The sequence below is a fragment of the Nelumbo lutea genome, chromosome 6 (assembly GCF_056320005.1).
Source record: "Nelumbo lutea isolate HS-2025 chromosome 6, American lotus-T2T, whole genome shotgun sequence".
NCBI classification, from domain to species: Eukaryota; Viridiplantae; Streptophyta; class Magnoliopsida; order Proteales; family Nelumbonaceae; genus Nelumbo; species Nelumbo lutea.
In genome coordinates this window covers 9,749,634-9,767,650 of record NC_142689.1, presented here as the reverse complement: position 1 = coordinate 9,767,650, position 18,017 = coordinate 9,749,634, and the positions used below count along the sequence as shown (strand labels likewise).

Genomic DNA, 18,017 nt, shown 5'->3' with positions numbered 1-18,017 from the left:
CGTCTAAAAATAAATTTAATAACTTTGTTATTAATGAATTAATAGTTAATCAAAAACAGAATAAATAGGTTTAAATGAACAGGAATGAATTAAATGGGTTTTGGCCTAATAAAAATACTCACATAACTGGAAACGGTTACATTCACCATTTCTATGTTTTGTTTTTGATATTGTGCTTTTTCTGAGAGCTCAGATTTTCTACCCACAAATTCTTCGCACATCCCTACTCACAAGATCATGGTTTTTAAAACCGATCTGGAGACCAAATTGGTCAGGGGTCTGATTACCAGGTCGAATGGTCTGACTATTCAAACCAAACGGTCGGACTGTTCTAACAAAAAAAATAAATAAAGAATGAAAATCGGTCAAAACCATTCGATTAACTGCCCGAGTCAGCAGTTTGCTGATCAAAATCAACAGTTTTTAGAGAAAATCCGGTTTGGGGGAAAATCAGAACTGGTTACCTGACCGGTTCCCAGTTTTTCTGGTTCAACCGTCCAATTTTGAAAACCATACACAATATGCTTTCCCAATCTTGTGGGTAGGGATGTGGGAAGAGTTTGTCAGGAGGAGATCCGGAGTGAAGGTGAAACATGAAAGAGATTTTCAACTTTGCCTCAATTTGTTTGCAATGCCAATCTCATTTGCACTAAAGTGCAAATAGGTTGAATGTAAATTGTAGTTTATTTTTGCCTCAAATTTAACTTTGTCTTATTTGTTTGTGAAAAGTAAGATGTAGTCCCCACTCCCCACTTTATATGAAAGTTGAAAGAGAATAGGTTAAGATGAGAGTTATTTGTTTTGTTTGTGAAAAGTAAGATGTGGTCCCGATGAGAGTTATAATATATATATATATATATATGGGTAGACCTGTTCATGGGCCAGGTAGCCCGATGGCCCGGCCCACACCCCGATCGGGCTTGGTCATATAATTAGGCCCGCGGGCCTAACACAGTAAGCCCGATTGTGTTTCAGGCCAGGCTTGGGATTTGTCAAAAAAGCTCGGCCCGAGCCCGGCCTGGCCCAACCCGACTCAGCATTATATATTTTATAAAATATATAATATGTATTTTATATATTATATAAAATATATAAATAATATAATATTTATTAAAATATATATTTATAATTTAATATATATATTTTTTATTCTTTTCTTTATAATCTCTCCCTCTCTCTCTATTCAGCCGCTAATAGTATGGGCTAAATTTTGGGCTTCAGGCTTTTTATGAGGGTCGGGCTCAGGCTCGGGCCTTAAAAAATTCTGTTAATACAAAATGAAAGCCCGGCCGGGCCGGTCCATGAATAGGTCTATATATGGGTTAGACTCGGGCCTAATCCAGAAAAAAAAAAAAAAAAAAAAGCCTGTCACTTTTGAGCCCAATACCAGCCCATGTAAAATTGTAGGCTAGATTGGTTGAGTCGACCCAAGTTGCACCCCTACTTTGAATTAGAATAATTTTTTACTCTTACATGTGTAATTTCTAAAAACTTCCATATGCTTTTTATTCTCACTAAAAACCTCCATGATTTCTTTGTTTTCACTAGCAAAATTTGGAAGTTCTTTTATTATATCAACTAAAAAAATCAAATGTTGGGTCAGTCTGGGATCATTGGGTCCACCCAAGTTGCACCCCACTTCCAATTAGAATATTTTTTCTTTTACACTTACATATATACATGTGTAATTTCTAAATACTTCCATATGTTTTTCAGTCTCACTAAAAACTTCCATAACTTCGTTGTTTTCACTAGCAAATTTTGGAAGTTCTTTTAATTATATTAACTATAAAAAACAAATCTTAATATATTCTAAAAAATTGTGTACCTAAGGCCTCATTTATTTGTGGTACAATTACAATTACACTGATGCAAGAATGTGGGAATGAAAATGAGTTGCTTTATGCAAAATCTAGTTTGTTTTTTTAATAACCCGGTCGATCAAATTGAATTTATGTATAATTATTTTTAATAATTTTACTACAATTTTGGACCCAATTGATTGTTGGGTTCGACGGTGATACTAAAAAAGACATGACACTAGAAAAACATATAACCAATCAATCGACATCATAAAAATTATAAACAGTCAGGTGGGCTTCTATCGAAATTCATAGATGACTTTGATCGATGAAATCCCTTTCAGTATCATGTCTTTCCGGCATCATAGATTTTACTTATTAAATACAAATGTAACATTGGAAAGTGCTATATGCCTTCAACAACCAATCATTATAACTAACTAATACAATATTATTAAAACATGAAAATTGATAATAGTTTACATAAATGAAACTATCAAAGTAAATTCAATGCTAAACTACAATACCATTAATTTTCTTTTAAATCCCAATAATGCCGGATTTATATAATATTAATTAAAGGGTATTCGTATTATCTGAAGCATCAATCAAATTAAGAGAAGAACGAAGAAGGGTTCTAAATTAAATAAAGGGGTAATAGCATAAAAGGGCAACTTTTGGGGTTTAATATCAATAAAAGTAATATATTTTAAAAAAATTAAAAATATGTTAACTTTTTTAAAATAATATCAATAATGGGCAAAAATACTATTCATCATCTTCTTCTTGCCATTTGTTCACTAGAGCCGCTACCCGCCACTGCCGTCCGCTACCGCCCAACTCTGCTTCCGCCTCCGGCAACGTTGTCGGAGGCAGAGGTGGCGGCAGTGGCACTGGTGGTTTCTCTCTCCAATGCAGTCACCTTTGCCCACTTCCGACAACGTTGTTGAAGATGGGTGGAGACAAAGGTGGTGGCGGTGGCGGGCAAAGGAATGACCACCAGCACTGCCACCGCCACCTCTACCTTCGGTCACATCTGGCAACATTGTCGGAGGCGGAGGCGGAGGTGGGCAGTGGCGGTAGCGAACGGCAGTGGCGGGCGGCGACGGTTCTGGTGAACAAAATGACAAGAAGAAGACGACCAATGTTTTTGCCCTTTATTGATATTATTTTAAAAAAATTAACCTATTTTTGAATTTTTTAAAATATATTACATTTTATTGATATTAAACTCCAAAACTTGCCCAATAAACCGTTAAATAAACGAAGGGAAAGAAAAAATCTTTAAAAATAATACAACAAATGACATGATGAATACAAGAGTTGTAACAAGGAAGCAATAAAGTTCCCAAATGAAAAGGAGTTTTAACAAAAGCATGAAACAAAGATTTAAAGAAATTTGAGTCAAGAAAATAGACAAGCGTAGGGGAGGACACGAGGAGGATTAGGGTCCAGAGTGAGGGCGTGCTTGTGGTTAAGATTTGGTTCATGAAAATCTCTTACTGTTCTGTGACTGATGAAAGAGGTGAGAAGTTGGACTGAGTCAGGGTTCAACCCTCATTAACCCTTTTTTTCTCCCTTTTACCCCACTTTCCCATCCATATAATAAAGCCCCCCGAACTCCCGCGCGCATGCAAATCCACACAAACCCGTCTCTCTCTCTCTCTCTCTCTCTCTCTCTGTTCTTCACTCCCCGTTATATCTGATTTTCCTCTAAACCATTCTCTTCAATTTTTTTTCTGGGTTCTTTATTAAGTTTGATTTTTTCTCGCAGGGGCAAGCCCTAAAAGGAAACCTGAGCAAATAAGGAAAGGGTTATTAATTATCAATCCTAACTCCTTTATATCTCTACCTGGCTGCATTGTAGAAACCAGCGTAGAAGAGCAGTTGTTTTTGGCTTCTCTCTTCTCACTCGCAGTCTCCGTTGTGTTGTTTGCCAGTTCGGGAGTGTTTTTCTTGTTTTGCTTCGTCAATGGCGGTTCCTTCGACCGTCCCTGCCCATGCATCGCTTTACGTTGGTGACCTTCATCCCGACGTCACCGATGGGCAGCTCTTCGATACATTCTCCGTCATTGATAATCTTGCATCTGTTCGGGTTTGTAGAGACTCCATGTCAGGGCGATCCCTCGGTTACGGTTACGCCAATTTTGTTACTACCCAAGACGGTATTGATTGGAGTGAATGACCCCTTTTCTCTATTATTTTCTATTATTGCTTTCTCATTCTCTTTTGAATTCGTTGGAGGGCAATGCTGGTTCTTCTGTTTGGTTTTTGATTATTTCTGTTCTATACATTGGGTTCTCTTAATTGGATTTAATCTATCATTTCCCCTTTTCCTTTCTTGTACTGTAATGATATATGCACTCAAGGCTTTTGTGATTTTGTTAACAATTTTTTTTTATCCATGAAGACATGGTAGAACGCCAAGCAAGTTCTTATTTGGATCACAATGCTGACTATTCTGTATTATATATATATATATATATATTTAAATCATTTGTATTTTGTTTCTTGGGCTATCTTAATTGTATTGTAATCTATCATTTTCTAACTTTACTGGATTGATATTTGCTGTCACATCTTTATATTTTTGATGATGAAGATGAATTTTCCGATCTATAGAGAAAGGGAAGAACGTCAACTTGGTTGTTCATTTTTGTCATTTATTTTTCTCTTTTTTTCTTTAAAACGATAGTTATTCCAGTTCTCTTGGATTCTTTCTCTGTTGTTTACCATGTTTGTTGGATATGTTTCATTAGATTTTATATCTACTTTGGCTGGTTTCTTAGTTTTGCTCGGTATACTCTTACTATTTGACCTATATTGTAGGTGTTTTCCTTTTCCATTTTTTTTAATGGTTGCGGGAAAGGGAAAGAAAGCTGTCCTCCCTTTCTAGTGTCTTCTATTGTTGTAATCCTTTTCTTGTTCTATTTTATTTCTATCTTTTTTCTTTTTAATTTGATTTGACTTATTTCTCCTCACTTTTCTTTTTCTTATTAGCAATCCGGGCTATTGAAAAATTAAACCACACTCCATTGAATGGGAAAATGATGAGGATTATGTGGTCACATCGTGATCCAGATGCAAGAAAGAGTGGAATTGGAAATTTGTTCGTGAAGGTATTTATATTTTTGATGGCAAACTATATTGGTTCTTTGTTCTTTTCATTTGAACTTTGACTAAATTATTTTGGTTATTACCCAGAATCTGAATGATTCCATCGATAATGTGAAGCTTCATGAGATGTTTTCAAAATATGGGAACATCTTATCATGCAAAGTAGTGATTTCTCCAGATGGAAAAAGCAAAGGATATGGGTTTGTGCAATTTGAAACCGAGGAGTCTGCCAAAACTGCTATCGAGAAACTTAATGGTTCCACTGTTGGTGGAAAAAAGATGTAAGTGCAACTGAGTTTGTTCTTATTTCTCCTCGATTGGATTCTCATTAAAATTGTTCTTTTTGCTATTAGTATTGTTGTTGAAGTGTCGTTTTTGTTATTTTGTCATTATTATTCTTATGTTGTAATATGTACGTGAACAGTCCTGTTGCTGTCATTTTTTATTTAGGTTGATCTTCATTTAATTTTGTCTGATGATCTCTGCTATTTGCTTCTATTGCTATTGCTTGTGTTAGTCTTCTTTTTTGTCGTAGCATGCACATGTTCAGTTCTGCTGCTGTCATTCCTTATATAGATCAATCGTTATCTAATTTTGCCTGCTGATATCTGATATTCACTGCTGTTGTTATTATTACTGCTTTTACTGTTATTCTTGTGTAGTTAGTATATACGTGTCCAATCCTGCCACCAACCATTCTTTATTTAGATTAACCTTTACTATGGTTCAGTTTCATGGTTTGTGATATTAACTTCAATTTAATTCTTGCATGGTGTAGATATGTTGGAAATTTCATAAAAAAGAGTGATCGGGTTTTACCCAGCCCCGATGCTAAATACACAAATCTATATATGAAGAACCTGGACCAGGATGTGACCGAAGAGCTTCTGCAGGAGAAGTTCTCTGAGTTTGGGAAAATTACTAATCTGGTTATCTCGAAGGATGACAATGGAAACTCGAGGGGTTTTGGATTCATCAACTTTGAAAGTTCAGATGATGCCAAGCGGGCAATGGAGGCAATGAATGGAGCACAATTAGGTAGTTTAACCCATTTAATATCCTGAATATCACAAGTAGGAACTATGAAATTATAGTCCCATTTATATCCTGGCATTTTCATCCCATAATTATATGCTGAATAGGCTCGAAGACTATATATGTCGCAAGAGCACAGAAAAAGGCAGAGCGGGAGCAAATCTTGCGCCGCCAGTTTGAGGAAAGGCGTAAGGAGCAAATCCAAAAATACAAGGTAATTTCTTCATCTCTCTCACATACACATGCATGCATGTATTAATATATGTATTTTTTCTCCCTAAATCTTGCGCTTGTCACTTTAGGGTTCAAATGTGTATGTTAAGAACATTGATGATGACGTTGATGACAATGAACTACGGGAATACTTTAATCAATGTGGCACTATTACATCTGCGAAGCTAATGCGTGATGAAAAAGGAATAAGTAAGGGGTTTGGGTTTGTATGCTTCTCTACTCCTGAGGAGGCTAACAAAGCTGTATCTACCCTTCATGGTAAGCTCATTATCCTTGTTTTTTTTTTTAATAATTAAAAAGCTGCATGATTTGGATGTAGAAATATGTGCTTTACTGTCGATCTATTAGCTATGTAAGGTCTAATTATACATGACCAAAACTTTATTTTATACATCGTGCCCCGGTTTTATAGGCTAAGGGTCTATGTACATTTTGGCAGTAGTGTAGCCTGATATGCGAAATAACTGTAACCTATTCCTCATGTTTGACCATTTAAAAAAAAGTATAACTGAACTTCATATAATAGTTAAATATGAAAGAAGTAAATTTGAGTAGATACATTACTTTACCATGCATAAATAAATACTATTTACTTGGTTGGCTTACATAGATCTTTATCTGCCCATGATTTTTTTTTCTTTTTATGGAATCTCCTCCCTTTTGATATATGCTGAGCATTTGGAAGGAAAGGAGCCACCATTATATTCGAGGGACAACTATGGCTCATAACAGTTTTTGAACATCTTCTATATTTTTGGATTTAGAGGAATCAAGCACATGGCTTTCTTAGTTGATTGGAATAGTGTCATTAATTTTTTGTTCTTATTATGCTTTTCTGGGTTTGCTAAGACATGTATATAGATGGAATTCTTGCCCATTTAATTTGTTTATTTAATTGGCTTTCACTTTACTGGTAAAAAGGATAACAATAGTAACAACTAATATTCATATACTTGCATTTATTCCAATTATCTTTTAGAACTTCATTAGAACTTTCTTGATAATTTTGCATAAATGCTTGGACTAAACATGATCCGGTTATTAATTGGGTCTAAGGCTCCAAATCCTGCTAGGTTTAGTATGATATTTCAGGTAATTGGGTGCCATTGAAACTCCTAAGGATTGGTATATGTGGATGGAGATTGCTGAACCTAGTATGCCTGGCTTCACACTTCCAGTTTTATGATTAGGGAGAAATGTTTTTGTGTATGTACTATGTACTGGCTCCTACAAGCATATAATATGAAAGGAAAAAAAATGAATCAAAACATATAAGATGTATTTGGGCCTGGGAGGACTGTGAAAAAGCTTCTCTAAACCAACCTGAAATGATCTCTAGAAAGCAGTTACTTTTGTTCACCTTGTCAGGTTGACTTTTGATGATGTCATATCTATCCTTGAAAATGTGCTATTTACAGTGGAAATAGGAATGCCTTTCCTGTATAAACTTGATTATTATCCTGATTTGTTCTTAGCACAGTAGAAAAATTATTAGTAATAGCTTGAAGCCAGATCCAGGGAAAAGTAAAGGTTTTTCCAACAAAGAGTCGGTTCATAAACACATGATACATCTGGAAATATTTTACAAGTATTAAGAAATGGGTTACCATTGCAGTATAGATCATAAACATTTAAGTTACCATTAACTACAAAAATTTAAATTTCTAACTTTTTCTTGGCAATTATATCCTTGGGTATGTCAAGGTTGCATGTTCCACCGGAAGCCTTTGTATGTGGCTATAGCACAAAGGAAAGAGGAGAGGCAAGCACAACTGCAGCTACAGTATTCACAGCGTATGCCAGGATTAGGGGGTCCCTCAACTGCTGTTATCCCTGCTGGATATCCACCTCTTTACTACACACCTCCTCCAGGTGTTGTTTCACAAATTCCTCCTCGACAAGGGCTTATGTATCAACCTCTGGGCTTGAGACCAGGATGGAGGCCCAGTGGTTATGCACCTCCAGCCAGACCAGCTTTCCAACCTATGCCTCTTCCTGTAGTAAGTGCTACTTAGTTCTCCATGATAAGTAATAAGTACAATTGATTTATCAAGAAAAATAATAAATGCTGTCTTTATGTTAATAAAATGGGGTTAGTGCAACCAATTTATACTCCATGTTTTTTATTAGTTTTTCTTTGCGTTTTTTTTTTTTTTTTTTATGATAGATACCTAATACTCCAAGACAGCATAGACAAAACAGGGGCAGAATGAATGGGCATTTGCTTCCCCAAGGTGGTGGACACTCTGTCCAGTTTATGCCACATTTGCAACAACCAACTCAGTCAGTAAATTCACTGAAAGATTCAAGCAACCAGCAGGTTTGCATTCTATTTTTACTACTGGCTTCTAATGCATTATCCTTTTTTTTTTTATGGGTAGCTTTGCATATGTTGTCAAAGTGTGCTGACTATAACTATAATATATGACTTTTGGTTGTGTTCTATTATTGAAAATCTTGGCTGTTTGGAAAAAAAGCCCGGGCAGCTCTGAAGCTTCCCGCACATGACAAGTTACCCCTCTTAGTTCTTTACTTGTTTTTTTTAATGAAAAGAAAATTGATTGCAATTACTCTTTTACCAAACCCATGCCAATTTGTCATGCACATTAAGCTTCAAAACAGCCCAGGCTTTTTTATTCCCAAATAGCTGCCAAACTTATCCAGTTCCATCAATGTATTAAATGCAGTATTGTATAATATCTGTAAAAAGTGAACTTATTTGACTTTGAGGAGGAAAATCTCCCAAGTTAAAAAGCAATTATCTTCCTTCTGAGAATGTAATGTTGCTGATTTAATTCATCTAAAAATTGATAATGCTTTTGTCGGACTATGAAGCTTACACTTTCAATCATTTTAGTATATGGAAATGATTATGATGTGTATTAGGTAATAATTTTTTTTTAAATAATTTGGGTGCTTAGATGCATATGGATACCGCTACCATAGAGATTTCATATGTTGATATATCTACAAATTACTGTTAGAAAACTATTCAAACAGACTCTTTAATGATAAAGGGCAGCCCAGTGCATGAGGCTCCCGTCAATGTGGGGACTGGGGAGGGACAGATGTATGCAACCTTGCTCCTGCACATACAAAGAAGCTGTTTCTAAGATGATTTGAGCCCTGGTCACCCAGGTCGCAATAGAGCAACCCAAAACTTGTGCCAAGGCTCATTAATGCTATTAATGTTATTGAGGAACACTTTATTTGGTGAAACATTTATCTCCATTTTCCCATCTTCCAGTTCTACCAACAAATTTGAAACCATATTTGATCTGGTTGATGATGCATCATATTTATATACTGGATAAATTCATTTCTTTGTTTGCAATGAGTCTGTAGCAAATTTTATGCTGACATGGTTATATTTAACTTTGTCTGTTTCTTTCTTTTTGGGCCCACTTCATAACATAGATTAGTTACATTCAATGTGCAATGCTACCATCTTTGTTGCATGAACCATAAAAAGCAAACAATGGCTATGTTGCAACTTCCTGCATATATATGGATTAAAAAATATTTACATTAAATATATGCCACATATGAATGAATTTCATAAGACATACTTCAAACCAGGCTTTCCCAATAACATGCTTGTCATTTCTACCTTGTTTTTTATCAGCCTTGTCATCTATACCTATTGTTCTTGTTAAATGTAAAATTGCATTGTAAATGGAAAGTATCAGTATATTATTGATCTATTCAATAAAAATTTTCACTTTTGTAACATAGTGTTGGTTGTTGGGCTGATGTTATGGTTATGAAAATAAACTTGTAATGTTTTTTTTTTTTCACATATTTTAATATAATCTAGGTTTCATCAATTAAAAAAATCACGTTTTCTTATTGATGGTAAGACTAAAGAGTACCACTTCATTATCAATCTTTTCTTCTGGATAATTTTAGTTGATAATATATCCAATTATCCCTTGATAGCATTTTTTTTTAAGTTGGTTGAGTGAACATTTGATTTCTTTGGGAGTGGCAATTTATGTTCCCTGAAGAATTCAGGGACCCAGGGTTTTTTTAGAAATGTGTCTTTTATGCCAGCATTGGACACGACTACAAAAATCAATTTGCAACTCTTGAAATTTCCATGGACAAAGGCAACTTAAATTTTATCTAATTGAACTTTTGGGAATATATGATCTTATTCCCATCCTTTTCTTGTTTTATTCCTGACAAGAATCATAGTATTCCTCTGGAAGTAAGGGTTTGATATGGAAATAAGTAGGAGTTTGTGTTGGAAAATTTGAGAATAGATCTATGAGTTGTAAGGGGAGCTTCTATCTTCTTGATTTGGGAAGTGTGTGCCCTATTGAGCCCCTTTATTTATTATCCCTTTTATGAAGCTACCACTACAGTAACTATGTTTGGAAGGTTTGCAAGGAAAAAGGGTAGGAATAGAAGCAAGAAGTGATTTGTTTTAATGGCTATAACTTGATTCATTATCTATATGTCTCTTTGTTAATGCATTTTCTGGTTAATGAGAAATAAATAAAAAAGAACCCATTTTATTTATTGAATTGGGGTACTGGTGGCTTGTTGCAAGAAGTCCCTTTTTTGTTTTTTTTTTTTTTTTTGGGGGGGGGGCATTGGGGATAGGGGTGTAAGTGGCATTTGATGAACAGAGAGCTCTTTGGGAAGGTAGTGATGCATGTGGTGGTGGGAATTGAAGGGAGTGATGCATGTTTTGAGGAATATAAATAGGGGGTAGGGGTGTAAGTTGTATTTGATGAATAGAGAGCTCTTTGGGAAGGTAGCTTTGAAGGTTCGGGAGGAGAGAATGGACCCTTCAAAGAGTAATATTGTTGTCATTACTTTGGTTTTACCAATTGTTGTTGGTACCATGTGGTGGTGGGAGTTGAAGGGAGTGATGCATGTTTTGAGGAAAATAGGGGTTAGATTCAAACTGGGAGGAGGTTATAGAATTTTTGTTGTAATTGTTAAAAACTTTATTGGAAAATGAACTATGTAGTGTACGGAGGTTGTTAAAAACTTTATTGATAAGGTTAGGTTACAGGGTTTTATTTCCAGAAGATGAATTATGTAGTGTACGGAGGTTGTTCTCACTAAGTTTGGAAAATGAACCGTTATATTCACGTGAGATTGTCAGAACTCATCTTAGAAGAAAAAAAATATCACTAGAAATGGAGTCTGGAGCATTTGTTGTACTCTTGTTCTATATTTAGCAATAATTCATATTCTTGGTTGTGAGAGGGATTTGAAATGCCTTTTCTCTTGATATCTGCTTATGGCATTTGTCAGGCTTTCTGCAACAAGATCACTGGTTTTCAATTGGGGAAGTTTGTCTCTCCAAGAGGCCTCTGCATGATCACTGGCCCTGGAGAAAAGATTTATTAGTTTCTTTTTATCAATAACCTGGAGAAAATAATTACTGCTATTTATCAAAAAAAATACTGATGACAATTTAATAAGTACCATGTGCAAGGAAATGGGGGGGGGGGTAATATGTGTGGAATTCATTTCTCTTCATTTGGTATCAGTTGGGCTCCTTTTGCAGATATGATTGATGGCCTACATGTGCTTTTACACATATCCAATTATCTCTTTGCTTAAAGAGGGAAAGTGGTGTTTTACAGGATTCTTCTATACAACGATATTTGGTAAATAGGAGTAGAACAATATTTAAAAGATATCTGTTTATGAAAGTATGTAATCTAATTTATAGGCTTTTGCAGAAATGGGCTTTAGTAGATGCCCTTTAACCTTCAGGACCTTGAGGACAAACTGGAAGTAGAAATTAGGTGATTTATTAAGAGATAACTGCAATTTGATTCTGATTGGAATTCATGTACCACACAATTTGGAAATGTAAGATGAACAACAACGGGGCAATCACCTTGACTCCCAAACCCTCTCCCCCACAAAGAAGGTATATACTATAGTAGAGGAAGACCCTCAGATCTTTTATGTTTCAATAAAAAGCAACCTTGAAACAAAGCATAAGCAATATATAACACATTATGGGATGTATAAACACATATACAATAAAATGCAGTTACAGTAATAAAATCATAATGGCGCCTGCCTTGTGATTTGGTAATTAGTAATTACTAAAACTGCAGAAGACTCTTAATTAGAATCTCAAATTCCTAAGTATAAAAACTTGGCAAAATAGTAGTTGATTCACATTCATCAAAAAAAAAAGGTAGTTGATTCAACCTAATAGTTTCCTAAACAAAATATGAAACTACTAATTATAGGCATACTAACAAATTAGGAAACTCTTAATTATCAAAAAAGGAAATTCTATACAGAAAATAAGAACCGGTTTTAAAACATAAAAAATAGAAACTGTCCTCATCCAAATATGTGTGCAGCTATCTATTCCTCTTCCTTCATATATTTTAGTAATTTTGGGATATACTCAAATCCCTCTAGAAACTGGTTTCTTATATCCTTTTTTTTATCAGTAAACTAGTAAATTTACTTTTCACTCTTACTGTTGAGCCCAGAAACATTGATCCCTTGTTCACCCCTTGTTTGGCTAGCTGGTCTGCAAATCCATTTGCTGCTCTATGGGTCCACTGAATTGGTTTCTTATATCCTTTCTTGTCATAGAAAGCTGAACTGCATCACTAGGCAACGCCTAGGTGGGTGCCTAGGTGACACCTTGACAGCCATGGCCAGATACAGTATTTACACTAAAAATTAGTATATGACATGACAAGGCACCTTTTGGAGGGCTATCCAGGCATCATAACTCACAACAGTTTGGAGTTAGTTGCATGAATCTTGTTTTCTCTTTGTAATTCAGGAAAATATGCTTGTCTATTAACGAGTATTATAAATGGAAATTATGCTTTTTGCAGTCATGCTTTTAGTCATGAGTTGAATGTGGCAATTTTCCTGTTAATTAACCCAAATAATATTTGTGATATGGAGTTTTGGTTCTAGGGCAAAAGATACATTGCCACATTCAGACAGTCATTCCATTGGTGCCATTGGGATAAAAAAATGAACACCTTTTATACTGCATTATTTTTTAAATTAATTTCTTTGGGATAAAAAAACTTTAATGTACTTTTACCTATATAGAAATTTGTACAATTCAAGAGACATTATAGGAGTTTTTGTTTTCTTTAAGATGCATTTCCATTTTCCTTTTCGGTGAAGAGATGCATTTCTGCCTTAGATTTGTAGATTATCTTCATAAGAGATGGATATCTGCCATGATTCATGTCCTGAATTGTGGGTTGTATATCTGCCATTATATCCAATAATGTCTCTGAGCTTTGAATGGCAGAGAGCTGGACAGACCAAGTATGTTCCAAATGCACGTTCACGTGATGTGAGCAATGGACCCGCAGTCCCATCTACTGCTTCTAACTCTGTTGGAGCTGCATCCCAAGGATCAAACATGTTGAGCAGCATGCTTGCTGCTGCTACCCCCCAACACCAGAAACAGATACTTGGCGAGCGCCTTTATCCCCTTGTCAAGAAACACAAGGTAAGATTAGGTGTATGAACATGTTCTTGTTTATCATACAAGATATTGTATAAATTCAATAAAAATGTATATATCTTCTGTTTGCAGCCTGATCTTGCTGCAAAAATAACTGGAATGCTTTTGGAGATGGATAACTCAGAACTGCTTCTTTTGTTGGAGTCACCTGAGTCATTGGCTGCCAAGGTAGAAGAAGCAGTGCAAGTGCTAAGACTCTCCAAGACCAAAGTTTCTGGACAGGATTCTATTCATCCAAATTATTTATCGGCTGAGGTTGCGGTCAACTAAATATACCTTATCCGAGGTTGTGCTCCGGATTTGAGCTCTAGGGCTTCTAAATTTTGATAGTGAGCATTAGAACATTGTCCTTTTTAATTCTTTCTTTTGAAGCTTTTTCTTCCGTAGGTATTTCTGTAGTAGATTGTAATTATTGTGGTCTGACCTGATTATCTGGAGCTGATTACAAACTTGGATTTTGAGTAGCAGTAAAATAGGATATTGGAGATTAAAATTCATGTTTCTGATCAAATTTGTAGGTCCAAACCACTCATAGAGTGGATGAGACCATATGACCCGTTTAAAATAGTTGCTTTAGTGACATTGAGCTGCTGCTCATGCTGGAGTTTCGACATTGAGTAATAATTTTTATTTTTGGTACCATACCACAAAACAGTATGGTGAGAAATCATAGATTCAAAAAGTATATAGCTTACAATGTATCGTTAATTTTCTTTTCTTTATGGGGATGGAATTTGATAAGTATAGCTCACTGGTACCATGCCGCCAAACTTCGTTCGATGTCACAGCAGGATTCTACATTTAAGAAATATTAGTCTTGCATCGTCTTTAGATGAGTCCCATCTTTTAAGGATCGGGCATAATTCGAGTAAATAATGTAGATAATACGATTTATGTCAACATGCACAACTAACTGATTGAGACTGTGTTTGGTTTGATAAAAGATGAAAGGAAAACAGAAGTTCTCAGGGGAAGTGTGACATACAAATACTCTAGAATTTGCACTTATTAGAGAATATCAACATATTTAATTAAAGACCTCACCTAACAGCTTAAGCTTTTAGGTTGAATGGGAACTATTTTGACCAAGTAGTCTAGTATTCAATTGTTGTTACCCCTATTATAATTCAATAAGTTTCAGCACAAGGTATGGGTGGGCCTGTGCTTGTTCATGCTTCAAGCCCATTGGACTTTTATGTGAAGGAACATGTTAGAGAATATCAACCTATTTAAAGATTTCGTCTAACAACTTAAGTTTTTAGGTTGAACGATTCTTTGAGAGCACTTCTCAAACAGAGCCTAAATAACAAGCGATATGAGACAATAAATTGTGTCCTAATTTCTCATGGAAAATTTTGCCAATCCCATTAATGGTATTAAAAGTGATTATTTTCCCAAATTTTGTACTATAATCATATCCATCCATGTAAATAAATAGAAGACTTTGTAAACCATACATGTTCCTTATGTTTTCTTATAACCTCATAAAATCTAATTTTCAAACTTCAAAAAGCAACCCTAACCCACTTGATGCCATCTTTTATACTTTTTAATATGACCCAAACAAAATCCCACCACATGCTATCATGTATGGATGATGTATTTTCAGCAAGTTTGCACGTTTTTTGCTTTCAGGAGATCTAAGTTTGTCGTAACTGATACGAGTTAGTGTCATGGTTTTCAAAACCGGACCGGACCGGAAAAACGGTAACCGGTCAGCCCCCTGAGTCCAGTTTTACTAAAAATCGGAATTTGGTAAAAAATGTAGAAAAGGTAAAAAATACGCTGACCCAGGCGGTCGGACCGATAAACCGTTCAACCCGGGCAGCGGTTCGCGAGTTAGCTTTTTTTATTTTTATGTTTCAAATAAAAAAAAAACAAAAAATAAAATTCCTATTACATCCCAACCCGGTTTGAATCCCTTATTCCCATTAGCTTTTGGGTTAGAATTCTAACCCTTCCCGAGTTCCATCCTCAGACCTCTCAACCCTCACACCCTACCGACCAACAACCTACGGCTGCCATCACCTCCAGCATCCGACAATGACACACGCCAACGGCGACCGGCGAGCTTTCAGAGGCGAAAAGAGTCACCCTCACCAGCACTTGCAGCGGCATCCGACGGTGAAAAGATTCACCAGCATTTGCAGCGGTGAATGGCGAGTTTGCAGCGGCACTTGGTACTCAGCATTGGGCATTGGCGAGCAATCCCACTGTCTACATCTTGGAGCAGCACTTGCAGGCTTGCAACGGCAACTTGCCTGCGACCAAGCCCGACTACCCGAGCCCACTAGGGAACTTGATTAGGCAACTTCTTGAACTTGTTTGCAGAGACTGCAACTCTCTTTAACTGTTTGATACAGTTACTTAGGTTACACTAGGGAACTTGATTATTTCCTCTCCCGCTCCACCTGATTGTGCTTTCCTTTGAATGCAGGTTAACTTTTTGGTTGTCAAATTCAGTCGTTTTAAGGGCAATTATTAGCCAGGTTGTTGGGGAATCTCAACTATCAATTTGTGCTTATCCCCAAATTGAAGCTAATGGTGGTAAAATGGGAAACGAAAAGAAATCTTCCCCATTAAAATGGAATGAAAGTTCTCTGAACAAGAAAGAGAAGTTTGTTTTTTTTTTTTTTTTCTTCTAATGATTTTGATGACTGGGAGGATCCGCATACATTTGTAACTGCACTGGAAAAGGTTGAAGCCTGGATTTTCTCCCGAATAATTGAATCTGTGTGGTGGCAGGTCAATTCCAAGTGTTTTCCACCTCTCCCCTAATTTAACGTTTCAGATTTTTCTAGATTAAGCATCATGAATTACTGCTAGCTTTCAGACCTGGCTTTCTGTTTGTTTCTCCAGACTCTAACACCATATATGCAGTCTGCCACTGGGGTAGAAAATGATAAAGTAATGGCATCAAACTCAGGGAGTTTGGGTGACCAAGAACAGGGGAACTTTTCTTTACACCTTTGGAAAGAAGCTTTCAGCGATGCTTGTGAAAAGCTTTGCCCTGTTTGAGCTGGAGGCCATGAGTGTGGTTGTTTGCCTGTGCTGGCTAGACTGGTAGTCTATATTTTCATTATTTGTTACTAATGTACTTGCACCAATCAAGTGCCCCAGCTGCCATTTGTAATTGGCCTTTATTATCCGGTGCTAATCTGGGTGCATAAGCATTAAGCATTGTATGGATTGACCATTGCATGGATGTTGTTAAGTGATAGTTTAAGCATGGACCCTTTTACATGTAGAGTGAAGATGGAATTCCTTTATAAGTAGCCCCTTTTTTATATGTTTCTAGAATTCACTTCCTATATCATACTCAGGTATCAGTCTTTCTGCAATGATATTCTAGTAGCTGTTCTCCTTCGCCCTATCAATATAGAGTCAGGTCTAAGTTCTAAATATGACATGACAATATTTTTTTCTCGATATCCAGGTGATGGAGCAATGCATGAATAGATTAGATGTGGCCATGTTTAATGCCATTCTTCCTGAATCAGCTGATGAGATTCCAACAGATCCTGTCTCTGACCCCATTAGTGATTCCAAAGTTCTTCCTATCCCAGTTGGAAAATCAAGCTTTGGTAATGGCGCACAACTGAAAAATGCTGTAAGTAATTCACATGTTGCACAAGTTCATGTTCTATGATTGGACATTACATATTCTTGTTTACATATTTTTTGGATTTTTTGGAAAATTTTCTGTATTTTTTAGAATTTTTGTATTTTATTATTTTTATATTTAGATATTTTTTATTGTTTTCATATGTTGTTCTTTTTCCTGTATTTTTTGTGTTTTATTTAAATTTCTATGATTTTTTATTAATTTATAAATATTTTATTGTTTTTTATTTATTTATAACGTTATGGGTCGAACCGTTTGACCCCAGATGGTTGAACCGTCAAACCGGAAAATGATGCCCAGAACAGTTCCGCTTCTGGGTTGGTTTTAAAAACCATGGTTAGTGTAGTAATTTTGTATTTTTTTTTTTGCTTGGCATTTATTGAAATATTTCTAACAGAGGGTTCTCCTTGAAGGTCAGAAGTCAAGAAAAGTTTTAGATATTATCGATAAAGGGGAGGTTTTAGATAGTTTCTCTTTTTTGGATGAAGTTCATTGTTGTTTTTAATGACTCTCTAGTCTCTGCAAATTAATATATTAATGGTTTTGAAAACTAAAAATTAAGTCAACTTTGTTCAATCAACCTCTCTAACCTCTAAAGGTTGTGTGCATGGTTGTTGAATCATGAATGGACCTAATTGGTTTTAATCCATGGGAAGTATGCCATCTTAATTCCCCATGCGTGGAGACTGCATTGTCATTTCTCAGTCATCAT

At 35.8% G+C, this 18,017-nt stretch overlaps 1 protein-coding gene and 1 long non-coding RNA gene across 4 annotated transcripts; both read left to right on the top strand.

Moving 5' to 3' along the window:
* The first annotated feature begins 3,208 nt into the window (after positions 1-3,208).
* Positions 3,209-14,347, top strand: LOC148847248 (polyadenylate-binding protein 7-like). 3 transcript variants are annotated; one of them, XM_088950215.1, is made up of 11 exons: positions 3,209-3,327; positions 3,577-3,967; positions 4,803-4,921; positions 5,007-5,200; positions 5,698-5,957; positions 6,062-6,168; positions 6,257-6,446; positions 7,893-8,188; positions 8,356-8,508; positions 13,462-13,665; positions 13,753-14,347. In XM_088950215.1, the coding sequence occupies exons 2-11, from the start codon at positions 3,775-3,777 to the stop codon at positions 13,948-13,950; spliced, it is 1,914 nt and encodes a 637-aa protein (XP_088806341.1). In that variant the 5' UTR covers positions 3,209-3,327; positions 3,577-3,774; the 3' UTR covers positions 13,951-14,347. The 3 variants fall into 3 exon arrangements, with proteins under 3 accessions (XP_088806341.1, XP_088806342.1, XP_088806340.1); XM_088950216.1 differs by having other exon boundaries at positions 3,312-3,453; XM_088950214.1 differs by lacking the exon at positions 3,209-3,327 and having other exon boundaries at positions 3,432-3,967.
* Positions 14,348-15,604: 1,257 nt separating this feature from the next.
* Positions 15,605-16,486, top strand: LOC148847247 (uncharacterized). Its single transcript, XR_016100862.1, has 2 exons — positions 15,605-15,987; positions 16,118-16,486. It is a non-coding gene; the product is annotated as an uncharacterized LOC148847247 (long non-coding RNA).
* Positions 16,487-18,017: the final 1,531 nt, after the last annotated feature.

What these genes read in the sequence shown, in the direction of transcription:
- LOC148847248 (XM_088950215.1), top strand. Translation starts at nt 3,775, where the DNA reads ATGGCGGTTCCTTCGACCGTCCCTGCCCATGCATCGCTTTACGTTGGT. An exon ending in TTTTGTTACTACCCAAGACG is followed by an intron (nt 3,968 to 4,802) that starts GTATTGATTGGA and finishes TTTTCTTATTAG; the next exon opens with CAATCCGGGCTATTGAAAAA. An exon ending in AGCAAATCCAAAAATACAAG is followed by an intron (nt 6,169 to 6,256) that starts GTAATTTCTTCA and finishes TTGTCACTTTAG; the next exon opens with GGTTCAAATGTGTATGTTAA.